The sequence below is a fragment of the Magallana gigas genome, chromosome 5, assembly GCF_963853765.1.
Source record: "Magallana gigas chromosome 5, xbMagGiga1.1, whole genome shotgun sequence".
NCBI lineage: Eukaryota > Metazoa > Mollusca > Bivalvia > Ostreida > Ostreidae > Magallana > Magallana gigas.
Window position 1 is genome coordinate 54,655,163 of NC_088857.1, and position 17,791 is coordinate 54,672,953.

General features: G+C 37.2%; 1 protein-coding gene across 10 annotated transcripts in view; it reads left to right on the forward strand.

Moving 5' to 3' along the window:
* The window catches only part of LOC105336161 (rho GTPase-activating protein 39), a 47,319-nt gene that overhangs the window by 8,565 nt on the left and 20,963 nt on the right, over positions 1-17,791 (forward strand). For 4 of the 10 annotated variants that reach the window (XM_066083617.1, XM_066083614.1, XM_066083611.1 and 1 more), the window contains exons 2-4: positions 2,473-2,574; positions 15,072-15,210; positions 17,441-17,470. In XM_066083617.1, the coding sequence (XP_065939689.1) occupies positions 2,473-2,574; positions 15,072-15,210; positions 17,441-17,470 (271 nt within the window). Of the gene's footprint in view, positions 1-359; positions 1,070-2,472; positions 2,575-6,348; positions 6,577-10,800; positions 11,233-15,071; positions 15,211-17,440; positions 17,471-17,791 lie in introns of those variants that run through there. The other 6 variants (XM_066083616.1, XM_066083613.1, XM_066083615.1 and 3 more) reach the window with 5 other exon arrangements.

The following is a 17,791-nucleotide window of genomic DNA, read 5'->3' on the forward strand; positions in this document are numbered from 1 at the left end:
AATAGTATTCAATTATAAAAATGAGTAAATTAAAAAATCAGTAATAAAAGCCTGTGTGGTTTAAAAAGCTCTGGTATTGATGTACAGATAACAGCCACTGATGTGACAGATCTGGCCACCTGCGCATGTAGTGGAGCATTGGGTCTCTCGGGTAATTCTAAACACCCTCTGAAGAGGGCTCTCAATGGCCACTTGAAATGTAGACATTCTTTGGTGGGTTCAAGTTTGCTCTGGTCCTGAGGAGGCCTGGAGTATTCAGGGGATCACATGACACAACAAGTTGTTGATATCATAGCGGAGGCCACGGCTGGTACTACACTTTATGTGTTTGTTTCTGAATAGTGTTTTGCTTAAAACGTGAACTTTTTATGACTCACAGACAGAAAAGTGGCTTGTGTCAAAGACAGGATATACTCTGTAATTATATAAAAACAAAGTATAAACACTTTAGTCTTGTTCCTTGAAAGGTCAGCAAATTAGAATGAATGGAAAAGTGGTGATCTGCATACGGAAACACTTCAAAGAGAATTCATAATTCCACAGGTCCTCTGATGATAGAATAGTGATAAAATAAGCCACACATGCATTGATTACATTGTCACCGATCTAAGGCGATACACTCTGCATGGTGAGGTTGTATGGGGAGATCTATTGTTTGTTCTCTGTATGGACCCTGACACCAGGAGAAGGGAGTTTGTTTCTGTAACAGGACCTGACTGTTGGTGTATTGATTGTGGCTTCCAAGAGGTGGGGAGAATGTAGGATTTGTATTTACTCCCATATCGACAGGTGTCTTAGATTACAAGGATGAAATCTGACTTTTTGTGTGAAATGTTAAGCAGGAGGATTTAATAATGATTTTCCGATTGGTAACAATGTTGTTCATGCTGAGTGGTAAAAAGGAAAGTAAAAGTTGGCTTGTCGCCAGGGACTTCCTGAGGTTGAAGTGTGCCCGATTTCCCCTCCGTAAAATGTGACGGAACCTCGACTCTAAAACGATGGAGTTGGAACAACCACATCGGCTTTACTTCAACAGGACTTACGGGTAAACAACTTTAAGGGAAGGGAGGTTAGTCTTGAGGGGTAGTGTAGATAGAATGGGATAAAGCCTTTGGTATAGTTGAAATAGGTTGGGGGGGATTTCTCACACCAAATTCTGTGATTTAAAGCCTATTAATAGATAGGACAGGTTTTTTGAGTTGGAGGTTAAAATAATTGGTGTTGGTGGAGAGGTTCACCTGGGCAGGTAGACGCAGGTTTAAAGGTAAAAGATTAGAGCTGATCGGAGCGACCTTTTGAGCGGGGGCCTATCTGTCATTTTCTGTCTGTGTAATTATGAGCTCTCTCTTGTCTAGGAATGTGTGTATTCATTGCCAAAACATTAGTACATATGTCTTCATTGGAAGACATGCCATGTGTCCGGTGATTATAGACTAATCTACGAGTCCCATTCCAGCAATTACATTGTCCTTTTGTCAGAAGATGGTTCTGTTATAGAGCCAGAATGATAAGTTATTGAGTATAACTTCTGTATACATACAGCTCAATAACCCTATGGACAGGCTATAAACAGCTGATCTAGCAGTATGCTAATATCATTGAATCATCAAAATTGTCTGACAGGCAGGGTTTAAGTGCTGAAAACTCTGTTATAGGCCCACTGCTATGATATGAGTCATGATTTTAGTGAAAATTCTTTGAGAATTTTAATTTTTATTGAGTCCCAGGGGGTAGTATATGGAGTACACTAATCATACTGGGACTTGTTATTGTGTGCTGATTTTAATGTTTAAGTGATTAAACAGTGGCACATGATCAGTCATAACAATATTCAGCATTGATTGAGACATCTACACTTGACTATTTACATGTACAGTATTGTGATTGTACAGATAAATTCACACAGTTCTTTTGATCTATGTGCAGAGAAATTCACACAGTTGTCCACTTACTAAAACTTATCTCTTGCAGTAATGAATGATATTTGGGCTCTGTAGAAAATATTAGTCAGACTATTGCTGATAAATGTTCTTTAGATATTGATTACATGTATTGATTATTTGTTGGCTCTTTGTTCAGCAGATTTTTAAAAAAAATCAGTTAATGTACAAATGATATCTGTAGATGTTTAAATGTACTACATCTGTTTCTTGAAAATCTGATATTTTTAGGTGTGGATATTGATTGTCTGACATCTTTATTATTAGATGTTTTATAACTTAATTTTCTAGATTTTGTGGCTGTTGATCATCTTACATCTGATATTTGTAACTATAACATACATTAGTATTGATAATCTGATACTATTACTAGTGTATTGTAGATGTAACACATTTGTTGTTTGATATCTGATAATTTTAGATATCATGGATATTAAGGATCTTATATCTCTGTTTTGTAGATAAAATTAATCTTTTTTATTAGATTTCTGATATTTTTAGATATTAATTGTGTGATATCTGTGTTTTGTAGATGGGAATGGGTGGAGATTATCGAGCCCCGCAGCAAGGAGCACATGTATGCCAACTTGACCACCGGGGAGTGTGTGTGGGACCCTCCCCCTGGGGTCAAAATGTAAGTAATACTTAGGTCTTACCGCATAACCCTTAAACTTTTTATGCAAAGGTCTGTCCATATTGTCAGTTGCTGATGCTCTCACCCGTGTATTACCTGGGTGTTTGATGTTAATTCATCATAAAACTGATTGCCATGCCTCTGTTTACTGTAGGCGTAATGGGATAATGATGGTCAACTGAGGTTTAGTTTACTGGTAGTCAGTCAGTCAGTCTGTCTTTCTGGGGGTTGTCTGTTCAATAACTGTGAATTATCTTCCCCTGTGTTACCCCATTGTTTGGGGTTGTACGAGTGACTTATCTTCCCCTGTGTTACCCCATTGTCAGTTTGTCTGTTCAGGAGCTGTACAGTTACCCCATTGTTATGTAGACTCAGACACTCTGATGAAGATAAATGCAGTGCTTCTACTGACAATGTTTTCCCAGGACGGAGTTCCCACATGTAGAACTACACATAGTGCAGGCTCCTGTTATTTTGTTTGTGTAACGACTGCCAGAATGTGGTGAGGAATCTGATAATTATTCCCGCTTTGTATAGTACTCCCTCTCCATGAGCTGCCTGTTACCGGTGTGTATTGTCTCACTAAATGTACACAATCCCAGGAGTCTTGTGTCAAGTACATCTACTTCTCTGTGTTCCTATGCTATCGATGGTAGACCACAGCCCTGGTAGATATGTACACAGCCACACAAACAAGGAATTTAGTTTGCTACCCCTCCCCTTTAATCAATTCTGATATCGTAGTTTGGGGTCTCCAGAAAAAAACCCAAACTTGTTTGTATAATTCTCTTTCTATTAAATGTCAATGTTGAATGATCTTTAGTATGGACTTTGACACAAGGAATACTGGGGCTGGTCCATCATTGCTGCAGGAGATGCAGTCTATTTTTACAGCATGTGGTAAATATTGAAAAGCCCCTGGACTAAATACAGGTTTTATTTGCGCTGTACCTACAGACATTGAATTGATCCTAAATATGGGATCCTACTCATTAAGAATTAAAGTAGCTTTAATTAATAGCTATAGTTTCACTGTTTGATGTAACATAGTTACTACCTGTAGTACTGCTCCTTCTGACCTTATAAGCAGAATTCCCACTTGTTCTTTGGCCACTCAGTAAATAAATATTTGATAATGAATAAATAATTAATAAATAAATAAAATAGATCCCTGACCCAGGAAAAGAACCTATAAATAAAAGACATTGTCTTCTTTTAGAATTTCCCTGTCTGTAATTATATATCGTCAGTCAGTCTTTTAGTGTGGGCTCAGTGTCTATACACAGATATTATGTAGGTAGGTCTGTCTGTGTAGGCTGTGAGGTTTACAATGTAACAGTTTCTAAATATTCATAAATTACATGTAAAGTCTATCTGTAGTACTGTGCTGTTCAGTTTTTGGTTCTTCTTTGGCCTTTGGGCCAAGAACTGAAACCAAGGGAAAACAGTTTGAATTTGGATTTGTCTGTTCTTTCTAAAATTTTAGATGATCACTGTTAATTTTAATTTGTGTTGTTATACAGATAGAAGATGTAAGTTCACAGAGTTTTTCAGGTTAGTTACTGGCAATTTAACTTAGCTTACCCGGATTACATTAACAATATCTGCCAGGTGCTGATACTAACCCTACCATCTCCATAAAACATGACTTATCACACGATGGAGACCTCTGACCGATCTCTAATCCATTTACAAGGCATTATGGTTACTGATTGAATTTGTTCATGTAGACCCATTAAATTCTCATGATCAATGTGTAGATAATTGAAATATATTCTGAAATCATTTTAATTTGCTACCAGGGTTATATGGAACTAGCTTATAATTAATACATGTAAATTTTGTGTGCTTTTTTTTGGTTGAAATTTATTAATTACACCGTTTTAGATATCACATATAATAAGAATTTGAGGTGTACTGTTTTCCAGTGTAGTTCATGTTTCCACAACAGATTTTAGTGATGCTGTCTTTTGACATGATTTATGATTAGTTTTTCCTCTGCTATAAATCGGATGATTTTGATATTGATCCTAAAATAGGGCTTGAGATGCACACTTCAGAAAGAGCTTGCTCTTAAATCAGAATTAAACTAAAAGTGCTAGAAGTGGGTTAGATCAGCTTCAAATCCAAGGTTGGAATTGCTGTAACTTTGATTTAAGAAATAGATTTACCGGTAGCACCATAAAAATGAAAGAACCAGGACCTTTTATAGCTTCAATATTAGCCTCACATCTCCTACCAAGGCTTTTCTTGACTTTTACATTCTGTCTATCTGTCTTCATTAATTAACAAAATGCTTAATTAGCTATCTCCAGTGTTGAAAGGTTTGAGTGAATGGAAATCCCAGTAGTGAACTGTTGTGTAGGGATGCTTAGTTCGTTATCTTTGTTTACCTTGTCAGTGTTTTCTGTTTGATTTAAATGAATGTAAACAAACCCTGTAGATGGTTTCATTCAAATTAGCTGATAGAGTCAGGAGAGAGCTATGCTTGGAAAAGCACCTGCTGAATGAATTTCTTGCTGTATACAGTCTATCTGCTCACAAGAGATGGAGTTATCCCTCTTTGAGTCTGCTAAGGAAGTGCCTATATTAGAATTGGTCTGTGGGCTTGCTGACACCACCATCCCTCACCATCCCTCTCCAGTCCTCAGCTGTTTTGATTTGCATAGGTTGTTCAGTAGTTTCAGAACAGAATATTAATCCATGTATATAGTTTACAAAGTTAAATTAGATTTAATTATCATGGGGAAATTTTCTTTAGATTTTTAAAATTTTTATATTACATTGTAGTAAGTATTTTAAGGTAAGAATAAATGAAACACTTCCATTTCTTAATAAGCAGCTAAGTCTTTTTTGCAAGCCATGGTTTTATATGCTCAGTATTACCCTGATAAGTATTAGTACATGTATTTGTATGGTTACATAATATAATAAACAGAGTTTTAAAAAATTACAAAAATATTATATCAGCATTCATTTCCTTTAAGGATTGTCATTCCTCAATGTGTAATGACAATTAATTTTCTGAAAATTTAATTTGCTAATAGTGGACACAGCAAGTTGCCAAAGAAATGTAGTTATTAGATACTATGTATGCTTTTTGTCCTGTGTCAAGAACTGTAAAAATTTGAGTCCCTCTTACAACACCTTTGAGTAGATATGATCTAATTTCATGGGGGAGGTCGGCAAAGGTCATATAGCTCCCACATCTACAGCAGCTGTTCCCTATATATAAAAAACAAGGAGGTCAGAACCAGAGGTTAATCTCATCAACTCCTGGAGATGCCACCAAAAACCCATCAACTCATTTTTGATTGGCAAAAAATAGATACCGGATATTGTGTGTATGTTGTGATGGAGTTCTGAAGGTCTTCCGCCAGAGAATACAGACTTTAATAGTGTGGTATTACAAAAGTAATAATTCTCTTGAAGTACAGATTCACAAGTCATAAAGTAATATGATCTCAGTTATCTGCAGCAGTACTTAACAGTAGAAACTACATCCTTCCAATTTGTGTGGAGCAGGCTTGCAATTGAAGTGAAGAGCCATGACCCTGAGGCTAGTTTTGGCTTGGCTTTAGGATATCAGGTTAACTTCTCAACAGTTTGCTGGAATATGATATAGTGAAAGAAAGCGGTGTAAAAATCTGTACAAATAAACAGCCCTGGGGGTAAGTCCTCCCTCCGATTGTCTCTGAACAGAGGAAGGGAAAAGTTTTCTAATTCTTTCACCATCAAAGAAAAACATTGGCATCAAAGACTGCCTACAATAACCAGCTGTCAGAGAGAATCGCCTGAAATGTCTGACACTTCACAAACCTCCGCCGGAAGTTCATTCAGTGGGAGAAGAAGCCAAACCACTCTCAATCTCTGGAATCATTGGAAGACGCTGGAGTAGGTCTGTTATAGGAGAAAGGATTGTCAAGCTGTGTCAGGAATGAGAATGGTCTTCACACACAGACCCTCTAGATCCCAGGGGCTGGGGCACCTCTACTGGAGGCTGTAAGTAAATGGCTCACTCTCATTCTCTCTGTAAACTTTCTCCATTCAGTTTTCTTGTATTTATACTTGGTTAAACAATGTCACGATGTTAGATATCTGATGTGATAACGTTAATAAATCTCAAGAGATTATCCTCTTTCTACCATTGACAGTATATTGCTTTGATGGGAGTGCTATGCTTGATGGAGTTTTGAATTTTACTGACGTTCAAGTTGTTGATTTTTCCTGGCTTGATGAAGACATCATTGATCAAGATTCTGACACAAGTTGTCGGAATCTCAAGAGTTATTTTACATTTGCTGACAAACAAAATTAAGATGACTTGGATGAATTTCATGAGGTATTGGTTAAAAACGTAAAAGTTCTTATTTTTGGAAAATCTACAAGTTGTAAGTAAATGTAGATTTATAGCTGTTCACAGACAGCTACAGATGACTGGCTATAAACCACGGAAGATGAAAATCTAAGCAGTGAAAGCACAGATAAGAGGAACCGTGCAAGATTATGAATTCCAAGTCGGAGGGGGGCTTTGAAATGTAGTGATAAGCCACTTGTTTGATCTGTTAGGCTTTCTCTGTCCATCTTTTATCAGAGTGATAGAATTCCTGTTTCTACAACTGGAGGGTAAGAAGGGGAGTATTTTTTATTCCCTTCTATCAATCCCTGAGTGTTGTAATAATTTTGAAAGCAAGATGTATTTTGTGGGATGGGTGAGTGGTGTATAGAGGAAGATTTGGACATGACGCTGTAGTCAATATTGGCTCATGCAAAAAAGCCAGTCTGTTCTTTAACGATACCAGTCTGCAGAAATTGGCTGGCTTATAATAAAGAAAAATGATGGTTTGGTAAACATTGCATCTCAAAAGTGCAACATGCTTCCCGACAGCTCCAGAAGATGGCAGTTTCAGGCGATGTAATGGGCTTTGGGAATTCTCCAGGTTTCATTGATTGTGAGCTGCATTTGCTGATGTTTCTTCATGCTGGAAGGCTCTGAAAAAGAATTAAAAAAACCTTGAAAATAAAAAGGAAATTTAACTTGCATGCATGCACAACCCAGTAAGTTTTTAAATGATAATGAAATGTTAGAAATGTTTAAGTGCAATGTTTCAGAAATTTTGAATGCAGAAATGGATGAAAATTACCAAAAGAGATTAAATGGGTGCAGTCTTTGCCATCAAAAGAGCACACCCTGTGAGATGAATGGGGGACTGGGTGCTCTGATAGATTGTGTGTCTTAATGGATCACACATACCATGTACAGCAATGCTCTCATGTGTCCTGATGGTTCATAGGTAGCAAAGCTCTGATGATAAGAAAGTATGGCATCACATCACCCAAGCAGTCAAATTATCATTCTGAAGGGGAAAAATTAATTTCTCTGTGTAGTTTCTAAGATAAGGGAATTCTGGGAAACTTGGTGAACATATGCTGAATTAGTGATTAATATCACCAGTAATTAATGTCATTAATTAATGGTGAATTGTTAAGACAGTGATCAGACTGACGGTGTGATTCTGGCTTTTGATGCTGCACAAACACAGATAGAGCAGAGAGGCCAGCACGTCTCACAAATTAGCCTGACATCAGCAGTCACAGGAATGTCTTTCATTATAGCTGATGCCGAGCTGCTTGTCTGTGGGTTTTTATAAAAAATCTAGACACATTTAACAATTTGTTTTGAGGAGAGTTTAGGCTATGTACTATGTATTGCTGTTAGTATGATGAACATTTGTGTAGAGAGCATACAAAAGCACCAGTCTTCCTCTGATACTGACTCACAAGATGAATAATAATACTAAAGGTAGTGTATACTGTGTACCAAAGTTTTATAATTTTGCACAAATATGTTGTTGACTGTTCCTGGAAGAGGCTGTTATTGCTAAAATGTTGTAAATTTTTGGCTGGGCTTGAAGTTTTCGAAATACAGATGTATTCCTCCAAAGAAAGGAGTGTTGTTGCCAAGAAGTTTTGGGGTGAATGATTCCATTGATACAGGCCTGTTCTCTGTGAGATGCAGACCTGGCAAATTATAGCAACATGTGGCCCATATACCATTTCATAATTGGGTCAAATGTTGAAATAATTAAATTGACCAGCTAGTTGGAAATCATTAAATTTCAGCACCATGTAGATAATTCAGCCCATGACTTACACCAATGAGTTGGTTACCATATGTCCATTGTATCCTACCTCAGTAATGCCCTATCCTTTTTCGCCCTCCTTTTATGATGCTTTCTTCCCTGTTTTACTAAAATATGAAATATGGAGTTTGAACTCCAGTGGATGCTGATGATGTAGGTATTGTTGACTTTAGGTGAGTGGTTAAGTAGGTCAGGTCGTTACCATGGTGATGACAAAGTGATGAGGAATGGGAAGCTGTTTGGTAATTAGCCAATCACCATTAAACTTGGTATGGATGGCGAGTGTTGATTGGGAGCCACACACAGTGACTGGGGCTTTGATGTTTCATTGAGTGTTTACCTGAACAAGATCGCTGCAATAGGCTTACCTTATCTTACATGTGTGAACTTCTTAATTGTTCTCAGGTGAAAGGTGTGAATACACTACGTAGGTGAATGCAGAGAGGTGTGAATACAGAGAGGGGTCAAGTATGCAAGATGTAGAGGAAAATAAAATTCAAACGATTAGAGCCACTTCTTTTGCATTAAAGTTACTGTAATTTAAAAGTTCTCTGATACGATTTATTATGGGAACTTCGTTTTAGGATGATTTTGTTGGAAACTATTAGTTGATTTTTTAAATGCCAGAAATGATGTTATATAATTTCCAGCAGACTTGGGTGATATGTAGATTGTAAAATTTGCAAAGGTGTAAAATAAAGAGATGAGTCACTGTTAGCTGCCTGGAGCCTGCAGTGTATGTAAATCAGGAATATATATACCTACTACTGGCACTCTGTGAGCCCTGCCAGCAGATCTAGTCAAATAGTGACTCCCCCAGCAATTATTACTGCAGTTTTAATTAACATCAAATGCATAATTAAGTTTCAAGGGTTCTCTTGAATGCATGTAGAGGCTCATTAGTCAAAAGAAATAGAGTATTGGGACATTTACAGCAAAGATCTTTCTCATAAATTTACATTTAGATAGAGTGTTTTCTATCTGCAAGCATTTTAGGTTTAAAATTTACCGAACACCTACCGGTATATCACTCCAAAAAAAAAAAAAGAAATCATAAAAAGAGTTTTTATAGATAATATTTTTAGACAATATCAGAGTATTTTTGGTTCTTGAATGAAATTTTTACAGCACTGGATGATAAATCTATATAAATGCAGCATCTCTATTGTCAGTTTTTTGTTCCTGATTTTAAACACTTTTTAAAATCAGGTCATAGGCCATAGGAAGCTTCCCACAGATTGTTTATCATGTAGGAGCCCCCCTCCCCCCCTCCCCTCAGTCCCTCTCCCATTCCTTCATTTCTATTCCTGTGATAACAATTGTCAGTTTTCTGTTCCTTGTTTCAAACACATTTCAAATTTAGGCCATAGGAAGATTCCCAAAGATCCCAGTAGGGAGCTTATCATGTAGGAGCCCCCATTCCTTCATCCTCCAGCTTCATTTTGTTTTATTGCACAGGTTTGATGTCGGTCTCTCCTTACCATGTAGTGCAACTTGCAGACATTAATAACATATTATGTAGCGATCGGAGATAGGTTTGTGAAGTTTTATCAAAGTTCTAGAATGGCCTCCCTGTTGTGTTTGATGATGGTGAAACAGTGCAGGATATTCTGAGGATGTAAACAAGTAGGTGTCATCACCCACGGCTAGTCCTGTAGGCTGTAGGTCAGGCACAAAGAACCTCCAAGTTCTGTGTAAGGTGTAATATTGATTTCAATGAACAGACAGATCCAAACATTGTGTTCCAAAAAACAAAGTCATTGTGAATGAATTCCCTCTCAGTAACACATTGCTTGGTTCCTTGGCAGGATATAGGGCCACATTTCCTGTTTCAATATTATTTGTTTTACATGATGGTGAAATGTTTCAACTTAAAAAGCTTAATATGGGCCTGGAGGCCTATGGTAAGGAGTCTGAGGGATTAGTATACCAGATAGGGGTTCCAATTAATTGGGGTTTGAGTCTTTGCATAAATTAGCGGGCTGCGTTTGATTGGATGTACTGTGTTCAGTGTGAGTCGTTGGATGCGAGCAGCATTGGGGTGATAATGTGATATCACACACATGCCAATACACAGCATCCCTGACTGGCAGAGGCGTACTGCCGTTAATGATCCGTCAGACTAACAGGACTTCAGCGGGACACCATCTCCCCACTTCCCGCCGAATTCTCCATGAATTATAAATCCCGGATCTCTTCCTTATTAAGTTCCAAGTCGTGAGAAAAGATATATTGACAGGTTTTAACACATTTGAAGGCTGGCATTGGTTCATTTTATCTCAGACTATGCTTCAACGAATTTGAGGTAGGAGATGAGTGTCGGAGCTGACTTGATTTGATCTTTGGGTGTGCTGGGATTATTTTGATTTTCGGGTGTCGTGGGATTTTTTTAATTTTCGGGATTCCCTCAGTCAGTGTCCAACATGTCCCACCGTGAGATGTACGTGTACACGTACAGCTCTCAGTCGTTTGAGTTCCACTCGCACTATTCCTGTCAGGTGGACTATGTCTACAGGTAAGTGGACTGAAGCTTGAGCAGGCTTTGTCGTAATCGGAGAAAGCTTAATATGTAGTGTACTAATACTTTACTTTCTGATAATGGGCCAAAATCTTATGAAATATCAAATACAAATCATGCAGTCAGAGGACTTCTTGCTTATTTTGAATTATTGATGGATTTTTTATGATTTTAGCAGTAAACATGCAAGAATGCTGATTATTATTTGTTATCTCTAGACATTTATAGCTTCGGAAATTTTTTCTGTACAAAATTATCACAAATGCTTGCTTTTATCAAGAAATGAAAACTTCATGATAAAATTCATGAAATGATTCTGTGAAAATCAGTTTGAGTCATTGATTTGGGGGGGGGGGGGGGGGGGGGGCTCATGGGTGAAGGGGATAAAATGTGATCTACAGGATTCGTTATGATTGGATGAAAAAGGAATGCTGTAAACATGGATATTTCAGCATGTTCATTATGCAAGTTAAAAAATGTTGACTGTGTTATTTCTTTGATACATGTATTAATGTGTATATCTTACAAATGATGCATTAAAAAGTCAGTTCATGGAGGGAATGTTAACAAGAATATTTTCTCCCCACTTAATGTGAATTACTTCCACATTGAAATTTCTGCATTTACAGTACACTTTTATTACTCTTTTAGGGTTGATGTAGAAAGATAAAAGGTTCATGTTGCATTTAGCAATACCATGAACTTATTCTGTAATATGAAGGAGAAATTCTTGCTGAAGCATTCAAATATTATAAATAAAGCATGGGCATAACAAAGGGGGTTATATTTAAGTGTTTTCTTGTACCAGTACCAGGTATGTGGTGGTTCTATGCTGAGTCGGATAGTACACTGATGACCTTTGGTCTCCAGGTGGAATGTTGCACATCCATTAAACCTGCCAAAAAAGACGACCTATAGCCATTAGGGCAATGTTTTCTGTAGAATATTAAGGTTTACTAATGAAGAACTCAACAGGACACTGTGGGGATGGGATTTTTTGTCAACGTACAAGGCGATTGTTTAGCATCACTGTCTTTGGCCTCTGATTGCCAATGGCATTTGTCTGCCCATCACAGGAACTTAATGACCACTCATTGCTCGTGCTCCTCTGTGTCTTCTATTTTAGTACTCCTAAATGCAGCAAAACTTTGAAACTTAACTTTGAATCAAGTAAAGGTGTTAAAGTATTAGAGACATCCAAATGTTGAATTACCTGGTATAGTTAGATTCCAATAGGAAACTTTTCAGAATGACTGTATTCTCTACAAACTTTGTATGTCAGCTGTGTAGGGGATTCCCACAGGGAGTTATTGTGTGAGTCAGACAGCAGAATGAGAGTACCCCTCCCCTAGAAGGTTGGGTGTGGTGTAAACTCAGACTCTCTGGGGAGTCTCTGCGTTAGGTGGGCTGTGTGTGAAGCTGTTACTGCTGTATAGAACACTGATAACGAGACTCTCTCTGATCATGAAATCAGGAGAATCTGTCAGAATATCATGGAACTCCCAACTCAAGGTCTGGAGGGGCATTCAAATTATTAGCTGCAAAAGTTATTCAAGATGATATGATGCATTATTCCAATTGATAATTTATATTTTAAAAAGGGCATCTGGGGAGAGGGGTCATGATGGTAAATATTTGTTGTCATCTGATTATTTTTATTAGGTCAAATGTCAAACTAATAGATAAAGCTGTGTGCTTTGTGTTTAATATGTTTAAAAGTCTATATTTATATGTTTAATATGTTTAAAAGTATTTATTAATATCTATAAATATATATATTTAAAGTCTATATGCTGACAGCTACCTTTCGTAATGCATAGAAAAGTATATTAAGCGTTGGTCATTAGAGTAATTAGATTTTTTTTTTAGGATAGACAAATGTATGAAATTCTTTCAATCCCCATCCCCCTACAAAGCTACGCTGTTTATGCTTTCATATATATCGATATAAGTATAAAATACACCCCCTATCTCTTTCTCGACTAGATTCTTCACAGAATAGTAAAGGGATGAGATACCTCTGTCACAGAATAGTAAAGGGATGAGATACCTCTGTCACAGAATAGTAAAGGGATGAGATACCTCTGTCACAGAATAGTAAAGGGATGAGATACCTCTGTCACAGAATAGTAAAGGGATGAGATACCTCTGTCACAGAATAGTAAAGGGATGAGATACCTCTGTCACAGAATAGTAAAGGGATGAGATACCTCTGTCACAGAATAGTAAAGGGATGAGATACCTCTGTCACAGAATAGTAAAGGGATGAGATACCTCTGTCACAGAATAGTAAAGGGATGAGATACCTCTGTCACAGAATAGTAAAGGGATGAGATACCTCTGTCACAGAATAGTAAAGGGATGAGATACCTCTGTCACAGAATAGTAAAGGGATGAGATACCTCTGTCACAGAATAGTAAAGGGATGAGATACCTCTGTCACAGAATAGTAAAGGGATGAGATACCTCTGTCACAGAATAGTAAAGGGATGAGATACCTCTGTAGTAAAGGGATGAGATACCTCTGTAGTAAAGGGATGAGATACCTCTGTCACAGAATAGTAAAGGGATGAGATACCTCTGTAGTAAAGGGATGAGATACCTCTGTAGTAAAGGGATGAGATACCTCTGTCACAGAATAGTAAAGGGATGAGATACCTCTGTAGTAAAGGGATGAGATACCTCTGTAGTAAAGGGATGAGATACCTCTGTAGTAAAGGGATGAGATACCTCTGTAGTAAAGGGATGAGATACCTCTGTAGTAAAGGGATGAGATACCTCTGTAAAGGGATGAGATACCTCTGTCACAGAATAGTAAAGGGATGAGATACCTCTGTCACAGAATAGTAAAGGGATGAGATACCTCTGTCACAGAATAGTAAAGGGATGAGATACCTCTGTCACAGAATAGTAAAGGGATGAGATACCTCTGCCCCCCTCTTCCTTTCACCACATCATCTTTTAATAAACTGAAATAAAACTGTAAATGAGGATTGAGATGAGGAGCAGGATCCTTTATATCCAGGTTGATAACTTCAGGGTTGTATTTCTCAATGGTGTCTTTGTACAACATGTAGATCAGTGGGGACTGTTTTGTGGGTTTGAGATGCAGCAGGCTTCTTCTCTCTATCAACAGAGCTGTGGTTAGCATTACTCATGTCTGAGGCCTATCACCATCAGTATAAACCAGGGTATTGTGGTGTAAAAATCAAATGCAGTAACATCCCATCTGTTTCAGATGTAGTCCCTCTCTGTTCAGAAGCTTGTGATAATCAAAACACATCATTAAAACAGTCACTCCTCAGTCGCTGTGTCTACCGACTAAGTGCCTGGTATTATTTTAATCACTTTGCTTGATGGCTAGATTTATTGCTTAATTCCGTATGTATTTAATGTTTCTACAAATTGAGGCGTATGTGATCCAGATGCAATGGGCTTCCGGATAAGTTTTCAATATCTTGATCTTGAATGATATGTATTATTGCAACAAAACATAATACCAACCATGTGCTTGAAGATTAGAAACATGACTGGCAGACTTAGATGAGATTGATCAGTAAATTGTCGAGAATTTGTAAAATTTATTTATTTTTAGTGATTGTGTGACTATGCACTACAATGGTGTCATATTGTAAACTACTATTCCTTATATACTGATTGTACATAGAACTTCTTCACAAATTCATGAAATTTATGTTTTGCAGAGAAAATTGTTCACTTCAATAAATTGTTGCTTTTTTGAATGCTTGTACTGTGCTTTGTTGCCATTTTCAAAACAATTATGATTGAAATGAAGAAAAAGACATTAGTGTTAATTAGATTTTTTCTGTGAACAGAAAGAAAACAGACAACAACCAGTGGTGGGAGCTGTTTGACCCCAACACCAGCCGCTTCTATTACTACAACGCCACCAGTCAGAAAACCGTCTGGCACCGCCCGCAAAACTGTGATATCATCCCCCTTGCCAAGCTACAGGTAAACTTCTCAATACTATTGTAATATTGTACCAGGCCAACTTACTGTAACAGGGTACATTCCAACTGTGTCAAATAACTTCAATGTTACTTTTGTTGTAAAATCTTAACCCACCGGTTACTTTTTTAAGACTTTATAACAGGTAACTACCAGTACTGTACTAGTGAAGGGCACATTACTTAACTATCTGTGCAGTTTGTGTATTGTTCTACTTACTGATAACTTTAAGTAATCTGTTAGTGAAGGGCACAGTGCTAATGTATCCTGTAGGATTCACTGGTGGCCTAATAGTGTATTGTTTGACAAATTTGTAGCTTACCAGTTATGTTTAAATGTAATACAGATTGGTAACTTACAAGTATTCTGTGTTATGTAATACAGATTGGTAATATACTAGCTCTGTGTTAATGTAGTACAGATTGGTAACTTACCAGTTCTGTGTTAATGTAGTACAGATTGGTAACTTACCAGTTCTGTGTTATGTAATACACATTGGTAACTTACCAGTTCTGTGTTAATGTAGTGCAGATTGGTAACTTACCAGTTTTGTGTTAATGTAGTACAGATTGTTAACTTACAAGTTTTGTGTTAATGTAGTACATAATGGTAACTTACCAGTTTTGTGTTAATGTAGTACAAGATTGGTAACTTACCAGTTTTGCATTAATGTAGTACAGATTAGTAACTTACCAGTTTAGTGTTAATGTAGTACAGATTGGTAACTTACCAGTTCTGTGTTAATGTAGTACAGATTGGTAACTTACCAGTTTCGTGTTAATGTAGTACAGATTGGTAACTTACCAGTTCTGTGTTAATGTAGTACAGATTGGTAACTTACCAGTTCTGTATTGATAATGATGTAGTACAGATTAGTAAGTTATCAGCCTGTGTTGGACACATTGGTAACCATGCTGAGTAATTAATGTATTATTGGACACATCTGTAACTTACCAGTTCTATGTTAAGGATTGAGAATTGTCTTTGCCACATACCTACATACATACATTAAACAATGTCAAAAAATGAATAATGATTATTGTCTTCATAACTTATAAGAAATGGGACAGTTTGAAAATATCTCCGGAAGAAAACAAAGTTTTTGTAGCCATATAAATAACAATGGATGTTTCTCACTTCAAGATTTCCTGATGACACATACTATTTTAAGTTCTTTCATTATTTATCATGTTAAGTTCTCACAGTGAATAAAGGCTATATATACATAGTCCACACAGTAGCCAAGTCTTCCTTCAAGATCCCAGTGACACAGTACCACTGTAATGGTCTTTGCTCTACTTGAAGTCCCTGACTGTCTCACATTCCAAACCATACTGCAGCGCTTACTGCTAGCTGACTCACACCATTCCTATCTCAAACATTTCATGAAGCGTGGACAATGACCGTCCATTATACTCTGTATGGACCTTGAGTTTCCTCACTTCCTGTTCTTTAATACAGTTTGAATGGGGGACCCATTTTCCCACACCTAAAGATATTGTAAGGTTTGGGTCAGAGTTTAGTTTGTGTTAGATATCAGGCCAACAGTCTGTGGGGGTATTTGATATCGGGCTCATTCTGGGGTCTGTTGGATTTCCTCAGACCAGGGCAACCGAAGCAGAGGAACTAGAGTGAATCTGAGAGAAGTCTGTACCACTGCCAACTTAAATGACATTTGAAGAATGTGGATAAATGTAACAGAAGTCATGAAAGCAGAATCATGCTTCATTGAGTAAAGACATTTGGGGTGACCTTGTCAGATGTTAAAACCCTCAGTATATCAGAGACTCCATTCACACACAGGGAGTGGGTTCTCAGTATTGTACAGCTCATGTGTTGTGAATGAAACCCTTTAGTGAAAGACAAAATGACGAAACGGCACAGAAATTCGTTTTGGAGGAAAAACATTGATATGTTTTCTGCCTTAAAGTGTTTAAAATCAGAGGGCTCAAAAGTAAGTACCCATACTTGTGGAAACACTTGTTTCTATTTAGGCTTTAAGACAGTTGTCTTTGTAGCACTTCCTTATTTGCTAGGTACTAGAACATCATATTGATGATATCATATTGACCCTGATTGCAGATCTATGACCGGTACTTATATAATGTGTAATTGGTACTGGAACATCTTATTGTTTGCTGATCTGTGACTGGTACTTTAACTCTTATATCATGTTTTATGTTACATGACTTATGTAGATATTTGTCATGGTCCTCATTCACATCCCTTGCAGGAGAGAATTTATAAAGAGATCTTGGAGCAGGTAATTGTGTACAATGTATGGTAGTACAGTACTAACGAAGCCCTATATATCATACTCTCTGGAGATTGGGATTTACCTAGCTCAGCTAGAGACTATAATTATCTATTATACCCCAGAGGAACATTGTAAAAACCCTCCATATGCTTTATATTCATTTAATCAGATTTACTGCTTTCCATTCTCCTTAACAATTGAAGCAGCTTAGATGACTATGAAGTGCATGTTTTGTTTCTGTCGGGTTCTTTATTTATTGGAGTTGTCTTTCTTTAGCTATCTGTGTGTTTTTCTGGGTTTAAAGAAGTTATCTCTCTTGTTCTCTTG